Here is a 16,554-nt window from a genome sequence, read left to right on the forward strand (position 1 = left end):
GCTGAATATGGATCTCAAAATCCTCACCTTTCAGGTTCTGGCTGCTGCTGTAAGAAGTTAGGTGTCCGCTCAGCTGCCGCATCCCTGGCAGATGGCGTCTTTCCTGCCTTGACCAGTCCATCACACTGCAGTTACCGTGGCTCGAGTCCATGTGCAGGTTGTCACGCTACAAGCTCTGTTAAAAGATACTCTCATGCTTTTCAAGACCCAAGAAAAGTGACCAAATAAATTAAAGAACAGTCAGCGAGCAGGGTGCCTAATACTATAGCTGAAGATCTTTGTACGTTGTATTATTTTTTTTAAAGAACGATTAGATACGTAGCAGGAGTGGAGTGCTTTGAGATCAGTCAGAGCTGTGAACTGGAATCGCAAGTATTACCAGGACCATGATTCAGTGCCTAAAGACAAAAGCATAATTACAAGGAGAAGGTCATTTTTCTAAGCAAAGGACAGTTGTAAACTGCATTTACCAGAACAAAAAAATCCGTATTTGTTGCATTGCATCATTGAATTATTCATCAAGATCAGACACTTTTCTTGTTCAATTTACTTTGTCATTTTCTTCTAGCTTATTCTCAGCAGTTTGGATGAAAATATAGCACAGTGGCACCTGCTTACAAGAGACATTCAATTCACTGGAGGTCTTGATTGGAAAGACATTTGTTTCGGTCCAAGCCAAAATCAAATGCTCTTTGTTTTAACGGGATATTCATGTTTTATGGAAAAATAACTAGAAGTTATGTTAAAGTATCTCTCAGTTAACCTGTTCTTATTATTTAATGAGGTATTTCAGGACCTTAATATAGAATAAACAAGAATCACTGATGGATCAGATCCTGCATCTGATATATACAGCCTCTGTTGAAACAAGTGTTTTCCCAGCAATAAGATTTGATTGCCTAGAAAGGTGTAAACTTCCCTTTTTCAGAAATTGCTTCATGTCTATAGGTGAAAATGTCACTCTATTTAGGGTGCTGTTGGCATGGTTAGCTGGTTTCGAGATCCTAGTCAGTGTGCTGAAAGGAGTAAATAATAATTACTCTGTTACTTCACAACCTTTTCTTCTTCTGTGGAAACATACAGAGACACTCAAGCATGCAAGGAGATCAGAATGGGCCCCCATGTGTTCCTCTCACCATGATCGTTTTCCCTCTTTTGTTGCTTTCCCCCATAATTTCCTTCGTTTGCATATTTTAGTGTTTCATACCGTGGTGCCTGAGTCAATTTGCTTTTGAATAATTAAACAGGTACATGCCCTTGGAAAGTCATTGCACCCATTATTGCTGCTTGATGTGTTAAGGGTGAGGAATTGGGAAAAGGCGTCGTGTGTTTTTGGCGACTGCTGTTTTTATGTCAGGGTTGGATGTTATGCGGATGGGATTTGCAATATGCTGTGTTCAAGTCTACGTGGTGAACTCATCTCAGGTACCCCGAGGACGGACCCAGACCGGGGAATAATTTATAGGGTCAGTGGCTGTTGCAGAGACATTGCATATTTAGGTGGGTCTGGGTTTTTGGTGGCAAAAGATTTTGGCTTCTGCAGAAGAAAACCTAAAGAACTGATCGTGAAACCTCTCTGCTGAGTATGGGTTTGGGAGGAGGGGAGGAGAGGATGGACAGGAGGAGTTTTGCAGCCCTGCAGTAAAGGTAGCTGGGACTTCTCTGGAGGAGAGGCAGTCAGCTGGGGATTGGGGTGGGTAATGTGCTCTGAGCTGCTCTGGGGATCGTTGGGTTGACAGGGAGGTTTCTGCAAGCACCGGAGGGTTTCAGGTTTTCATTTAAATCCTGAGGCTGCAAAACTGGAGCATAGCTGCATTACAGGTGCAGCTCTAGTGGGGTTATTGTAGGGTTTTGCTAACATCATGCTGGCCTGCGTAGCTGAGCCACAGATTTCATTCTATGAACAGCATATGCTTGCCAGGGTAGGCCAGTGGCAACACGTGCTTTGTTAAATTGCATTTTATTGTACTGTTGTCTGCTAGTTATGCTTTTTTTTTTTTTTACTGTTGTCTACTAGTTATGCTTTTTTTTTTTTTAGTGAGTGTTTTTAATTGTCCACATATTTCAGTGTCTTTGGTCACTCCAAATGGCATTAAAATGTCAGCTTGCTTTCCTTGCTCGTTCTCGTTTTACTCTTTTGCAATTAGGGTGTTGTTAGAAACGTGCATCGATTTCCAGGTGGGTGCTTTCCCTAGGATAGGGCATATTTCTGCTTAAATGTTACAAAATAAACCAACACAGTTTGTGTCCTTTAATGCAAAGGCGTAGGTTGTTGGCGTTGTTGGCCATGGCAGCTGCCTGCTGCCAGCTCCGTGGCAGGGAGGCGAAATCTCTTTCTGAAGCAGAGAATTCCTTCATACAGCAAAACTTCTGCCCAGTCAAGCTGGAGGAGAAAGGGTAGGGTGGAGCGTGTGCTTTGGGTGTTGGAGTTAATGAATACAGAAATAAAAGGAGAAGGTTATGACGGGGTAGTTTTGGGTTCAATGCAATCGATAGGTTTATTGTCAGAGAAAAGGGACTCCACCCATCCATACAGGTGTTGTCTTTTGGCATTTGGAAGAGCTTGCTATAGAATTGCCCAGCTGTGATTCAGGTTCCCTATGCCAGCACAGTTGATGTGTTCAGCCATGTGCTAAATGAAAAGCATCTAGTTTTGGGGTTCCTCAGTGGGAGAAAACTGCGAATAGGGCATCAGTTCATGAAAGAGCAGCCACTGGAATTGAAGAGGTTAACGTGTCAGGAAAGGTTACAGGAATAACACATACCTAAATAACGGTAATTGGTTAAAAGTAGTAAGTGCCTTGGAGATAAAGAAAAAAACTTTTATAGGCTGTAAACGAGATTATTGAAATCTTTCAAACCAGGCCATGTTAATGATGCAGATCTTGAAATGTGCGATGGCTGAGATTTAAATATGTGTTTTGATATGAATTGTACGATCACTCATCAAAAGCTTCAGACCTGTTGCTTTTTAAAGGATGTTTTCTTTAGTATCTGAATCAAACATGTCAGCTCTGCAATCTGGGGTCGGTTAATTGAAATGCGGTGAGAGTGCAAAATCTGGATCAAGCGCGAGGCTGGCAAACTTCATTCATCCTTTTCTATGAGCAGACCTCTAAAAGTAAGTGCTTAGCTTGAGAACTGTTGATGAAATTAGTGACATTCTCCATCCTTCTTTACATGGGAAGGATTTGGGCCAGATGGAGTCTGAAGGAACAATTTGAAATATACCATGTCACACTTGATTGGATTGAGTGAATGAATAGCAGATCTTGAGGAACTCCTTATTATAGTATTATTATACTTTTCACTGTCTGGTGATGGATTTTATCTCACTAGAGCAAAAATCTGGAATTGGCATGCCCAAAATACCCCAAGGTAGGTTTTGCTGTTTCCCTTTTCCTCATAAACTGTTATTTAATTTTAGGTGATTGAATTTGGTGACATTTAGTGCACATTAAAGGGAAGAATTTATAACTCCAGCTAAGGCAAAGTATATTTCAGGCTTGTTCTTTGTGAGCTTTTCTTGCTATTCTGCCAAGTCCATGTGCACCTCTGCCTGCTAGAAACCTGTGCCACACCATGCCCGAGCTTCTGGTTGGGCTCCTTCCTCAAGGTAAAATAACATCTTCAGCAACCATCAACAGGAAAAATAAATACGTGAATCTGTAAGAGCAGTTCCACTACAGAGTGAGGGGTTGAAGGCACTCGTTGTGTGTGCCTTTGGTTCCCATTCAAGTGCTCTCTTGATGCCTTTAATTTATATTGACCCCTGGAAACTGTGCAGCAATGTGATGGCAGCTAAGGATGGTTCAGGTACTAGGAAGATCCATCAGGTTGATGTACCCACGCCCCACCTAGAGGGGAATGTGATACAGCAGGCACCACAAAACCCCACCATTTGCCACCAGATCTCCCCATTTCCAGCGGCATGAAGTTTTGGGGGTGTTTGGGAATGGAATATCGAACGGTACAACCCCTTGGTACAGTGCCCAACAGTGTACCCTTCCCGGGTCTAATATTTCATTTAAAAGCAATTTGCCTGAATAAAATAAAATATGCATGATGGGTGAACACAGATGAGCTCTGTTAATGTATTCTAATTAACTTGCTAAAAATATTTTAAAATCTTAATAAGCTTAAAGAGAATTTCTGATGATCAGATGCAATGTTAATGAGCAGGGTATAAAAACACAAGAAGGTAACGTGGATCGCTGATTGGCAGTTGCAGCGCTGTCTGTGTAGCTGACATCTTTCTCATGTGAAGGAAAGCTTTTTGGGTTAAATTTCAGCTTTTGTCTTGGTAGCTAATTTCTCAAGGTCCTTTTCGAAAAAGCTTAATGAGCAAAGCATTAAAAAAAAAAAAACACACCTGTTTGATTTTGGGTGGAGTGGGGATTTTATTACTTAATTATGCCTTAGAAAAAACATGCTAAGGACATTGATAATAAAGTATCTGTGTTCTTTGTGTGTGGGAGAATGATTCTTTTCCTTTTATATCTGCCATAAATCTCAGCTTGTAGTTCTTGTTCTCTCCAGGCTATTAGGTTTCTGCAGCCTGTATTTCATTCCTTAGCACCTATTGTTGCTTGGCAACTGCATCCGATTTACATGAACCCAGCCCGGGAAGGAACAGCTACCTGGAACCTTTCTGCTCCAAAACCCCGAGAAACGTAGTGCTTCTCCCATTCGCTATGACAATTATTAGGAAGTATTAATTGCTCCTGCCTATTCATCTTCCTATAGCATTTATTTTATAGTTAAAGGCAAAAAAACCCTCCGTTCTCTGTTTAGTTCCAGTCTGCCAGAGGTCACAAAATTCATTTATAAGTAATCCTCTCGGAAAGGAGGAGGTTTATTAATAACAGAGGAGTTTAGTAGTGTTCAGAGCCTCAGCCGATGCAAGCGGTCCCCAGTGCTGCGTGCTGTCGGTACGGAAAGGAGGAGGTTCTGGGCCGTGAAGTGACCCACCATAGTCATATAAGGAAGATTAGTGTTGGTTATTATTATTTTTTTTCCTGATAGTAAGTTCTGTATAGTTCTTAGGGAGAAAAAGGACGAACTGTTTCCAACTCACTCTGTGTGCTCCCCTTCTTGGTATATGAAACAAATAAGCAGATTTTCTGCCTTCCTCGGAAAACTTGCCTGGTGTTTTGCGAGCAGGTGAACCCCTCTTATTAATTATTCTTCTGAAGTCCATTATGGCCTGTAGGTTATATCTAGTGAGAGGAACAGGAGGTATTAAAAGGAAAAATCAAGAAGAAAATTTCTTCACCAGCACAAAACAGTCTTACAGGACTAGGAGAATGAGAGGTACAGGCAACGTTTGTGAGTACCAAACATAATACTTTTTTTTTTATATATATCTTGTGAAGAAAACACCGAAGTTGCCTTGTTTTATATTTTCTTTTCCTCATCTGGCTTATCCTTTGCAAAAATAAGATGATCCCTGGACATTGACTCTTTCCTGTTGTTTGTAGGCCTTTGTTAATGTTTTTTAGATAACTTGTAAAGAAGCAGAGTAGATTTGAAATCTCCTAGAGATCTGGTTTGCAAATCTAGATCATAAGCCGTTTCTTGCCAAAGTTCATCATGCTTTGGGTTTCTCTAAAATCAAAATACCCTGTAGGATGTTCCTTCCTCTCTTCCCTCAAGTGGCATTCAAGGTCAAGTCGTCGCACCCTGTGCCTTTTAATTATATTCTGTGGCTTTAGGTAATGCTGAACTTGCAGCTGATTATTATTATATTTTCTCCTGTGGACATGTCTTGCTACTGATGCGCAGACTGTGCAGATTAACTAATGCAGAATCGAATGCATTTGTGATCTAAGTAATGAAGGGGCCTTTGTTCTATTCTTGGTTGTTCCACTGATTTTGTGCGACCTTGGGCAGCTCATTTATCTCCTTCCTTGCTTTTCCCATTTTAACCTTCCATGGATGGTGTCCTATGTTGATTTGCCAAAGTAATTTGTTAGTTCCCTTAAAAGATTTGCAAGGATGAATATTGCTGTGTGTGAGGACTAATAGTTTTTACAAATGAAACAATGGTGGGTTTATGTTTCTAAATAACTCAGCAGCACTATACATTGCTGCGTGGTCTCTAAAGCCACATGGTGATTACCCACGTCAGAGTTGGGATAGGCATGGGAGGGTATATGTTTTGCTCAGGTTCAGGCATGAGTTTTTCGTACGTTGGAATATTTTGAAGAAATACTGAGACGTGCTGCAATGCTAGCAACAGAGCACGTTGAAGAAAATCATAGTAGTGGTCACTTTATTTACTTATTTCTTTTTTAAACCTATTTCTGGGAACATCTTGCATGGTCCTGACTGTAGGTGAACGTCTCGCCTCTGGCCCAGGGAACTGAGCAGTAGGAATTCTTGGTTTGCATCTCCAGCGTTCCCAGCGGCACTGCTGCATGGATTGGTGGAGAGCTCTCCCAAACTCTGGTGCTTCTGGTGACGGTGACGACAGGATGCCTGCCCTCCTCCTGTGGTACTCTGCACAGCACGTCTTCCAGAGCTGCACACCTTCAAAGCTGGCACATGCTCCCAAGAATCCTGGCAGATTTCAAGCAAAAGTTTCTCTGATTAATCAAGAGTTTTTCACAGAATGGTTAAGGCTGAAACTGGATGATCTGTAAAGGTCCATTCCAACCCAACTGTTCTATGGTTCTGTGGTTGGAGGGCACCTCTGGAGCTCACCTCATCCAACCCCCCCCTCAAGCTGGGCCACCCAGAGCAGGTCGCCCAAGACCACATCGAGGCGGCTTTTAAATATCTCCAAGGATGGAGACTCCGCCACCTCTCTGCACAACCATTTTATACACTGGCACCTTCCTACTAAATATTTGGCCAGGCAAACTGACAACATGCAGCATCAAGTAATTCTAGGGTAGATGTTTTCAATGCTCTTACTGACCCTGCTCTTTTTTTCTAGTGGTTTTAGTGGTGAAGACATTTCTGCTAGGTACTGGTAGCGTACCAGCGGCTCTAAGCATCAGCGGTTTGTGGTCTTGGAAATATGCCTTTTAATGAGTAGCAGAACTTCATATACTTAGCTTATCAAAAAAAGAAAGACAAGATGTAATTTAATTGTGGTCTATAAGTGCCAAGACATGAAGGGGAAGCCCAGCTCTACACTAATGTTTTAATTGGAAGGCTGAACCCAGAAAGATCAACTGGCTAGAAGTTTAAAAGATAAAAATCTAAATGATGGGAAAAGTATAAATATTTAACTTTAAAGTCTCATTCAGCATGAAAATAGCCAGTAGTCGCAGTAAATTCTCTGTCACTTTGCCTCTCTCAGTGGAGAGGCTCTGTATCTTCTTCGCATTACTGTCCTTGAGCAAATGCACTGCTGGGTTGGATGGTGGGATCGTGGTGTTAAAGTTATGTGACCTCGATAAAGCAGATGGTCTCTTCTGACCTTTAACGCTTTTGGAGCTCTCTGTAGGTAGATTATTAAATAGCTGGATGTAATGGCTAGATTTCAAACACGCAGCTTTGGTCTCCTCTAAGGTTTGGTCTCCTCTAAGTTCTGCTTCAGAACATTTTTTAAGAATCAGTTAATTTGTCCCGTTGGTTCCAGATTTCCTGTTTATCTGCTGAAGGACAGCAATTCTGAAGTGGGGAGTGAAGATAGAGGTGTTGCCAAGGGTCTCTGAATAATTAATGGAGGCATGGTGTAAATCAAAGCAGGTGACACTTTGTTGAGCCTTTAATTGAAACCTTGGCTACTTCATGGATATTTGGACAACTGCTGAACAGTTTTTGTGGTGATTAGTATTTTTCCCAAGACACTATTTTTAAGTTCCACAGTTCTTGCCATATTTAAACTTCGGTTAAAGAAAAGATGAAAACTTTGAGTGCCAAAAAAAAACCATTGAAGCTGAAGTAAACCAGTTCTGAGTTCTGTTGGTGAGTGCATTTTACCTCACTAATTCCTGGTGACTTATTTTTTCTATAAGGAATTAATTCAGAACCAAGAATTTATACAAGTCAGAGAGATAACAAGTATTTATTAAATTACGTCTAGTAGTAATGTCTTCAGGAGAGGACTTTTCCCCAAGTACATTTTGAGTCTTGACCAAATAGATTTTAAGTGTTTCCTTCTCGTTTGCTTTCTGCCTCTTTCCTTAAAAGCTTCTGCAGGAAGGTTTTTCCAAATTATTCAGCCTGTACCTATGAAAACTTCTGGTCTGAATCATCTGCTTTTTTTTTTTTTTTTTAACTGCTTCCTGTAAACTCTAGTGTTGAGTTGTGGGTATATTTTTTATATGTTACACTTGGAATTTAGCCCAGGCTTTGAGAAAATACTCTGTCAAATGGAGATCCATGTCTTCAAAAAAAAAAAAAAAAATCACAGTGAATTGATAAGCAATTGAGCTCTGCAGTATTTCTACAAGAAGTGCAAATATTCCAGAGGTCTCATAGTGCACTTGTCAATGTATATGCGATAGCGCTGTTATGACTATTGATCAGCCTGTTCCCGAATAAGTCTTTAACGTTCATGAACCAAACTTTTCCTTGCTGCATAACTCTGCTGAAGTCAATGAAGCTGAATTGTCAGTAGCGTTGTATCGTAAATTTTTTTTTCTGGTTCCCTATAGTACGTCTTGGACTATTTGTGTTTTTGGGGTAATTTGCAATGTTGTGAGGTGCGGTTAAAAAGATAATTTTTGTACGCGTTTTTTCTACGTTTATTTTTCCTGAAATCCATTAAAACGGGGAAGGCTTCTTCCTGTCTGAAGTGAGTTAGATTAAGAAGAATTTTAGAGTTAGGTGATTTGGTGTCTTTCAGTTTCAGGTTGTGAAATACAAAGTTTTGTCTTTATTGAAGCAAGGTCTTAGGAAAGCTGAATTTGGCATCTTCATGAAGAACAATCTCTGCTATTAGTAGTCAACATTGTTGCTTGAGAACACGAGGCGATCTAGACTAGCAGTAGCATATGAATCTTGACTCTGGGTAACATTTCTACTCTGTTTTACTTAGGCATGTGCACATCAGCTCATAGCAGTGGTATTATTCTTGCCTTGCAGCAGTGTGATCAAGAAGAATCATGCTCGTTCTTCCCTACATCATTGTAGAGACTTTGTCTATGTAAGCAGTGTAAATGTTGAGGATATTAGGCATATTTGTCATTGCTGCTGAGAAAATCAAGGCTTTTATTTTCTCCTGTTGAATTACAGCTGGTTTGATGGGAGCTGTAGCCATACAGGCTGATGATCAATTCTGTCCTTAAAAGTTATTTTTCTTCCCCAGGCACTGCATTTAAAAAAAAATAAAAATAAATTCTGTGCCTGGAAAACTTCTAACATGCAGTTGAGCAATTGAAACCCTCAATGAAATTAAAAGTCTTAACGAAATGTGAAAGCTTTGCTTATAAGCAAGGAAAAGGCCAACCTGTATGGCAAATATGGCTTGCTTCTCTCTGTAATAAATTAGCTGACACTTCAAAGTACAAGTAAAAAGGCCTTTTAAAAAACAGATTTTGAATAGCTTTTATGAATTACTGTCTTCTTTTTAGTATTGCAAAGATGGATGAATTTGTTTTATTATTTGGCTTCAAGCCTGTAGTTTTTTTCACTGGGGCAGTTGTACGGATCTCTAAATTAAAAAAAAAAAAGTTAAAAATCAGATGCTGTCTAACGTGCTGAAGACTGTGGCAGTCTGTTTCTTCTGTGTTATGAAATGCTTGGAGATGTCAGAAGTAACAGAGCACAACAAGGTAGAGAAGCAAGTGCATTTGGACTCAATCCTAGAAGTCACAGGGATGTAAGAGCTGTTTGGTAACCTGTAACTTGAATATTTTCACATTTGAAAAGGTATAGACAACAAAAACCTTTTGCCATAGTGGGAGTTCAGCTCACGATGCTTATTTGAATAAGAATGATTAGCATGAGTTTTTGAAGAGTTAATTTGTAAGGAGGAAGATTTTGGAACGTTGGTTTTATAAATGGGGCAAAATAATGATGTATTTTTGTTTTGTTTTTCTTGAATGAAGAGCAAGAAAATATATTTTTTAAAATTATAGTGTTTGGAGTTAATCAGAGAAATAAAGGAGGGGCTGACACTTTTCTTGTTGCTTACAAATTGTAAATTGCAGTTATTCGCAATCATGCTTATAGCTGGCGTGGGTTCGTGTGCGTAATCAGCTGCTTTTTGAATGCATGTTCTATTGTTCTGTTTTATTTATGGATTCATTTGTGATGAGAAAGACATTATGAAGTTGTTTGAATGAAGCCTTGGAAATGTCTTTTAGGAGTTTTGAATGTCAGCTAGCGCTTGGAGTTTGGGGTACAAATCAGGGCTGGGCATAGAAATGGAAATTTAGGTGAAAAAGTTGGAGGGTTTCCATCCTTAGCTCCTGCTTGCTGACTTCGCGGTGCATGAGCTAGTGAAATTCAGGACTGATATGGGCATGTTGTTGCTGTCAGCTGAAATACAGCCAAAGCCTTGAGGTCAGGAGTCTTCCCATCGATTTCAGCACCTGGACCTGTTAGCGCTGTGATCTGACTCCGCTCCTGGTGGAACAGGAGAGTGAATTTCTACCTCCAGCCTCCTTTGTGCTGATCATCGGTGCTAACCTGCTGATTGATGTGAGTTTGCTCAGGTGATTATTTTTCTTAATGTCTATGGTTATGCGCCAAGACCATTGGAGGGGATGTTGGGCTGATCTGGAGGGACTCTCCCTGTGCCACTGGTTCCTGTTTCACGTGCTGAATCCACGTGGGCGATGCTCTTTGAGTTTGTACTTTCTAAAACTTTTTGTCCACACCCCCCAGCTTTTTGTCTTAATGCGATGAAGCTGCTTGCTTTTCTGGGAAGGCATCATCAGTACAGAACTTCAGTCTTTTGGGGAGCACTGAAACTGCTGTAACACAAACCACAGTAATTTCCCTGTCTTCTCAGTGACAGATTTTTGTTCCCCTTTGTGCCTTTCAGTGAAAACAGTATTTTGACTGAAAACAAGAGCCAGGAGGTGAACTTTAACATCATTCAGTTCTTCTTACTGGATCTCTGAAAGGCAGAGTGGGGGTGGTTGTGTGAGCAGTAACACATTCAGAGGGCTAACATCTCAGTCGTGTTTGGGAAAGTGCCTTATGCTCCATCTTGCTGTGCAACTGAACTTCTTTACTTGTCTCTTTTCCCCCTCGCTCTGTCTGCTGCCATGGGAGTTACTATTTTAACTGAATTTCATTAAATTAGTCACCCCATTCCGCAGCAGGTAATAGATCTGTGGAAGATGTGCATGTTGCAAGATGACACCATGCCCTGTGAACACTTTCTAGACAGGGTTAAAAATCTGTATCGGCTCTCAAAAAATCATAAAATTTTAAATAGGAAGGAAATAAACTGGTTGGTTAGGTACTATGCAGGGAGCTTTTAATTAAAAGATGTTTAAACTGATTCTCTCAACTGTCAAAGAACTGAATTCATGAATTATGTTTGCTACAGTTGTTTGTTTTTTTTTTTAGTAGCACTGTGTTTAAGTTCTTTCTGTGCACTGCCGTAGGGGATAGATGGTAGCTCCCGACAGATTCAAACACAGCTGGCTGAGAACACCACTAGTGATGGATGAACGATGTCTTTGTTAATGCCCCTGTATACATAAATGATGGGCTTTATTTATTTATAAGATGTATCCAATTACACACCTCAGAGCGAATGTCCACCGTTCAGTAAAGCACACAGTATTGGCGTTAAAAAGGCAATCCTGAAATCAGTGATCAATGCCTTTTCCCCAGTCTCAAGGGAGAGATTGAAATAAGGAATAAACCTAAAATTCAGTGAATTCGGATCGGTTCTTTTGGGACCTTCTTGTTTGTAATAAAACTCAACCAGTGAAGCTGTCGTCTCGGCTCTGGACATACGCAGAGCTGCTGCTGGAAGCGTGGAGCACTGGGTTCGCTTGAGATCTGTCTTCCACGTGCTCTGATGGACCAGTCCCACCAGCACACTGGGTCAGATTCTGTTGTCAGATATTGATGGCTACGGTTCACTAGGCTGCTACCTACTGGGATATGTTTTGGTGAAGCAAACCATCCTAGTTATTCAAAGTGGAGAAGAATGAATGGTTTTGCCCCTTATGTAGCTTCAGCATAGAATTTATTTATTTATTTTTTCTGTGTAGCTATGTGTTTTTGTACTCATAAGCTGACCCCATTCAGAACTTGAGATGTCCAACCAACATCAGAAACTTCATTGCATAAACTACATCATTTCCTTTTATCAAGTAGGCTAGCCATTTACTGAAATAATTCTTAGTGTTTACCTACAAAAGAATTAGTCTGGATTAAGATAGGTGTGCAGATAATCCGGGGTGTTAAGCACTTCTAGGCTTAAGTTCTGTCTCCTCTCTTGTTAGGTATTTACCTCAACTAAAAGTAGGGTAAATGTAGGTTCATGGGTGGTTTCTGTAGAATGAAGTGTACATGTAGTGTAATTTTACCCCTATTTTTTTTACCCCTGTTTTTCTTAGGGAAACATTTATATAGAAATATCCTGAGAAACAGTTATGGCATAAAATGGTAACATATACAAAACCTGAATCTTCTGACCTAGCAAGGAGTAGAAGTCTCTTGTCCAGTCCTCAATTCCTAATGCAGATGTGTTATCTGTTACAGGGACACTGAAGTCAGCTTGAAGGCACAAGTCAGCCCTACCTGGCCTATCAGTTACTATGCCAGTGAAAGAAGATGCAGTATCTACTCACAGAACCCCCAAACTTTTGGAAAGTTGGGTAGCAGCAGCCCTGAGACAGAGAGCTGGCATGCAGGTGGAAGTACCAGAAGCAGCTGAGCTAGGATTTGTTTGCAGTTTTCACAGGGGTGGTCACTGCCTGGCTTTACCACCAATGTCTTATGCACCATCCTTTCCAGATGGGGATATCCCAGCAGTTTACAAAGCCCCTTTCCAGAGGCAGGGGGTAGTAAGCATGCCTCATTCATTCGGTTTGTTCAGTCGCTGTGAAGTGTAGCAAACATTTATTTCTAATTCTGTCTTGCTGGCTGTCTTTGAACTGTGGTTTCGTGTTGGATATGGTACTTTGGCAAGAATTTATATTCACAACAAGGTTTTAGCAAGACAGAATTGCAACTACTAGGCAAATCATTCAGAGTTCAGTTTGGTCTCTAGGAACAGAGGCTTACCAGTTATTTTTCACTGGTTTCTGTGCTATTATGTTGTTGTGATAATCTTGGCAGGGATCTGTCACTATGTGTTGGTATAATTGAAACTTGTTTTCCCTGAGGAATCGCTCTGCTGTTTGTTTTATTTGTTTACTGACATTGACAGAGATCCTAATGGCTTTTAAAACCCAATTTGTGCATCTCTGAATATCCTCCAAAGAGGAAAATAAAATTAAATTTATCAGCAAAATAGGGTCCTCCATGCTTCAGCTGGGTCTTAGACTCCACCTGAGAATCTAGTAGTGGGTCAAGAAATGGCATGAGGAACCTTTGTGAGCTGCATCTTCTTTGTTGCTGGTTTTGTCTTCAGAGACCTGGTCATTAAGGTACTTGAAAAGATAAATGACAACAAGTCATTTAGGGCCTCAGTATAAGTTGACCAAGTTTTCTTTCTGTGAAATAAATTATCTTTAGCTTTCATTAAAAATGAGGTTAAAATAACATAATAATATCACGCTAAAATTCCCCTTTCAGGAGGATGGTGTTATTATTGTCACAGATTAGGATAATTGATGTCTTTTTTTTAATGTTTTTTTAAAAATATAATATATTGAAGTATTTACGCATTTATTTAGTTGTAAGCCTTTAAAGAATTTCAGTGAGATATTTGGACTACTGATGCTTATAACACCTTGCTGAATTGTGGTTGTGAATAGATGTATGGCTTGTTGCATGTTGTGCTCCAGAGGAGCATGCGCACAAATAAATAATGAGGCATTGGACAGAAATTCGAGAACATGATGAGGAAGGGTGGGTTTCCTTAAAGACTAAAGAATGCAGGGTAATTTTTTTTTTCTCAATACCTCCAAATCTATGTTTTTGAATTGGATGAAGATTCAGATCATTTTTTATTTTGTTGAATTGACTTAGACTATCTCTAATTGCCTTTTGACACACTTCCTTGTCATTCAAGCAGATAGAGATTGCGCAGGTTTCCGTGAACTCTGATTGTGAACGTCACGAGGAGACAAGTTTGGAAAATACTGCTGATTTTAAAGGTTATCTGTCAGCTTGTATATATACAGCTATGAGCCAAACCAATCTGACCTCAAACCAGAGCTGTAGTATAATAACACTCAGCCTTTCGTATTGGATATCTCTTTTGCAAATCTCCCAGACTTTGATAGCACTATAATAATAATAGATCAGCAAAACTTATATTGCCTCGTCTAAAGAAGTGTTCTAATGTGGCTTGGAAGGGTGGGTAATTAGTCTTATCTCCTTTTTTACAGAAAGTAGATTAGAGGTACAGAGAGAGAGCACAGGCCATTTGACTCCCACCACCTTGTTCTCATTGCTTGGTTCGGTAGTGCAAATCTCGACAATATGCAATTTCAGGCTGATCTATATGTTGTATTGCATTGCAGTGCCCAGAACAAGGATTTTGGCTACTGGTGGTGCATCCCACAATAAGAAGATATTACAGGTAAGTAGGAAATTAAATCCATTGAACTCAACGCACAGTTTTATCTGCTTTTTTATTTTGATGTACAGAATCCAAACCACTGCAGCTGCACAGGAAGGTGTGGGTATGAGATTATGAATCTGCTTCAGGTCTTTGGGATTCTTCCTCAGATTTAATGTGGAGAGACCGTTAGCCCAGTGCTAATTTTGTATTGAACTTTATTTTTTTTTTATACTTGACTAGTTTGATGAACGTGTATCTGGAACACTGGTGATTTCCAGATCTCATCACTTACGTCAAATCAATCAGCAAAGAAATCAAGAAGAGACTTGCTAAGATAATTGAGATTTTTCTAGTTTTTGTCATTAAAGTCAGAGTTGGACCTTAGATTTAATCTGGGGGGGGATTGTGCTGGTGCTAAACACTCAGAAAAAAACAGCGAAAGTAACAGGAAAAAAAACCACCAACAACAAAACACGCTATAAACCCTGTCCCTGTTGTTTTGAGCAGCTGTTACCTATTAGCAGTGTGTCACATATCGTGGGGGAGGCTATGCTTCTGTATAGTCTCTCTTCCATCTTCCCACCATCCTCGTCTGCTGCAGTTGCTGCACGTCCAGCCCTGGTTAAGATCCTTTGTCTCAAGAAGATGTCTTGGGAGCAGAGTACTGCGTGCTCTGCTTCCGCACTTTGGCCCTGTCCTGTAGGGACCCTCCCAAGGGATGGGAAGGTTGTTTAGTCTCTACAGACTGTTTAATTGTTGGCCTCCCTTGTGAAATCAGCGTTAGAGGGATGGCATTGGATTTAGGGTGGGGGCACTTAGCCGCTAACAACATATTTGAGTAGTTTTTTTTACTTTGCAGAAATGAGCACTGAGATTTAGCAAAGCCTCTTGCTGATGGCGAGAGGCCTCTCACCTAGATTTTGCTATTGCAGAATTAGACCTCTGGGTTAGGATTCATGTTGCCTGAATCCAGTCATCTGTGATGTGATGTCTGTATGCGGTCTGTCACTGAAAATCCTGTAATAGCCAGGGGAGAGCCAGTCAGTTACAGTGCAAAGAAAACGCTGTTTTAACTTATCAGATGCAGGTGTCTCCCTCTGGGTGAGCCGAAGAGCTTTCTGTACTTCGCTGACTGCACTGACAAGCTTCCTTTTGACTAGAGCCTCACACACTGAGGCTGGAGGTAGGCATCTGCACCAAAAAGCACCTGTCTTAGTCTTGGGCTGAGTCCTGGCCCTGAAGTTAGTAAGAGACAGGGCGTTTGCTTTCTGTGGATACCAATCCTTTTCCATCAGCTACCGCAAGTCAGCTGTGCACCACATTCTTTGACAATTGCAGTTGTACAAAGTGAATGCCTCCATTCTCCGAAACCCGAGTTGGAATAAATGGAGGTTGAAGAGCAAAGAGCTCACTTTCTCCTCAGTCATCTAAAATGCATGTTTGTATAACCATAGGGTGTAGAGCTGATTGGGACACAACAGATTTGGCATGTTTTGCCTGTAGATGTCATTTCTCTTCCTCTGCTTTGGTTATTTTGCTCAGGAACTTGACATTGGGAAATTAGCTGATGGGTTAATTGCTTAAAACATTGGTCCCTGCTGAAGTAGTTCTACTAAGAGTATGTCAAGGAAGAGATCGAATTAGTAGGGTTTGTTTTGAATTTAGTTTAGTTTGAGTTTGTTTTTCAAGCAGTGTTTAGGTGCAAGGGGTTCTCCTTGCCGTGGAATGAAGGCAGAGAACAGGATGTTTTTATAACATGGGATTTTAAAACAGAGCTGAAAATTGTGGGGATGAGAGAGTGACTGCTGTGGTGCTTGCTCTTCAAGTGTAACAATGGAGCTGCTTTTAAAACTCATTAGAGGTGTCTTAAAATAATATGATCAATACAGTGTCATCCACTTAATTCAATCACTGGTTAATTGGGTCCTCCTTTTTAATTTAATCAAAACCTC

The 16,554-nt window shown here is 40.5% G+C and overlaps 1 protein-coding gene across 11 annotated transcripts in view; it reads left to right on the forward strand.

Moving 5' to 3' along the window:
- XYLB (xylulokinase) overlaps nt 1–16,554 on the forward strand; it is a 99,806-nt gene that overhangs the window by 54,354 nt on the left and 28,898 nt on the right. For 7 of the 11 annotated variants that reach the window (XR_014579968.1, XM_083824697.1, XM_083824696.1 and 4 more), the window contains one exon: nt 14,562–14,620. Coding sequence is in view for 7 of the 11 variants with exons in the window: in XM_083824697.1 (XP_083680823.1) it covers nt 14,562–14,620 (59 nt within the window). In the remaining 4 variants the exon portion in view is untranslated. Of the gene's footprint in view, nt 1–10,389; nt 10,603–12,630; nt 12,783–14,561; nt 14,621–16,554 lie in introns of those variants that run through there. The other 4 variants (XR_014579965.1, XR_014579966.1, XR_014579967.1 and 1 more) reach the window with 4 other exon arrangements.

The sequence above is a fragment of the Anser anser genome (genome assembly GCF_964211835.1).
Source record: "Anser anser genome assembly, chromosome: 2".
NCBI lineage: Eukaryota > Metazoa > Chordata > Aves > Anseriformes > Anatidae > Anser > Anser anser.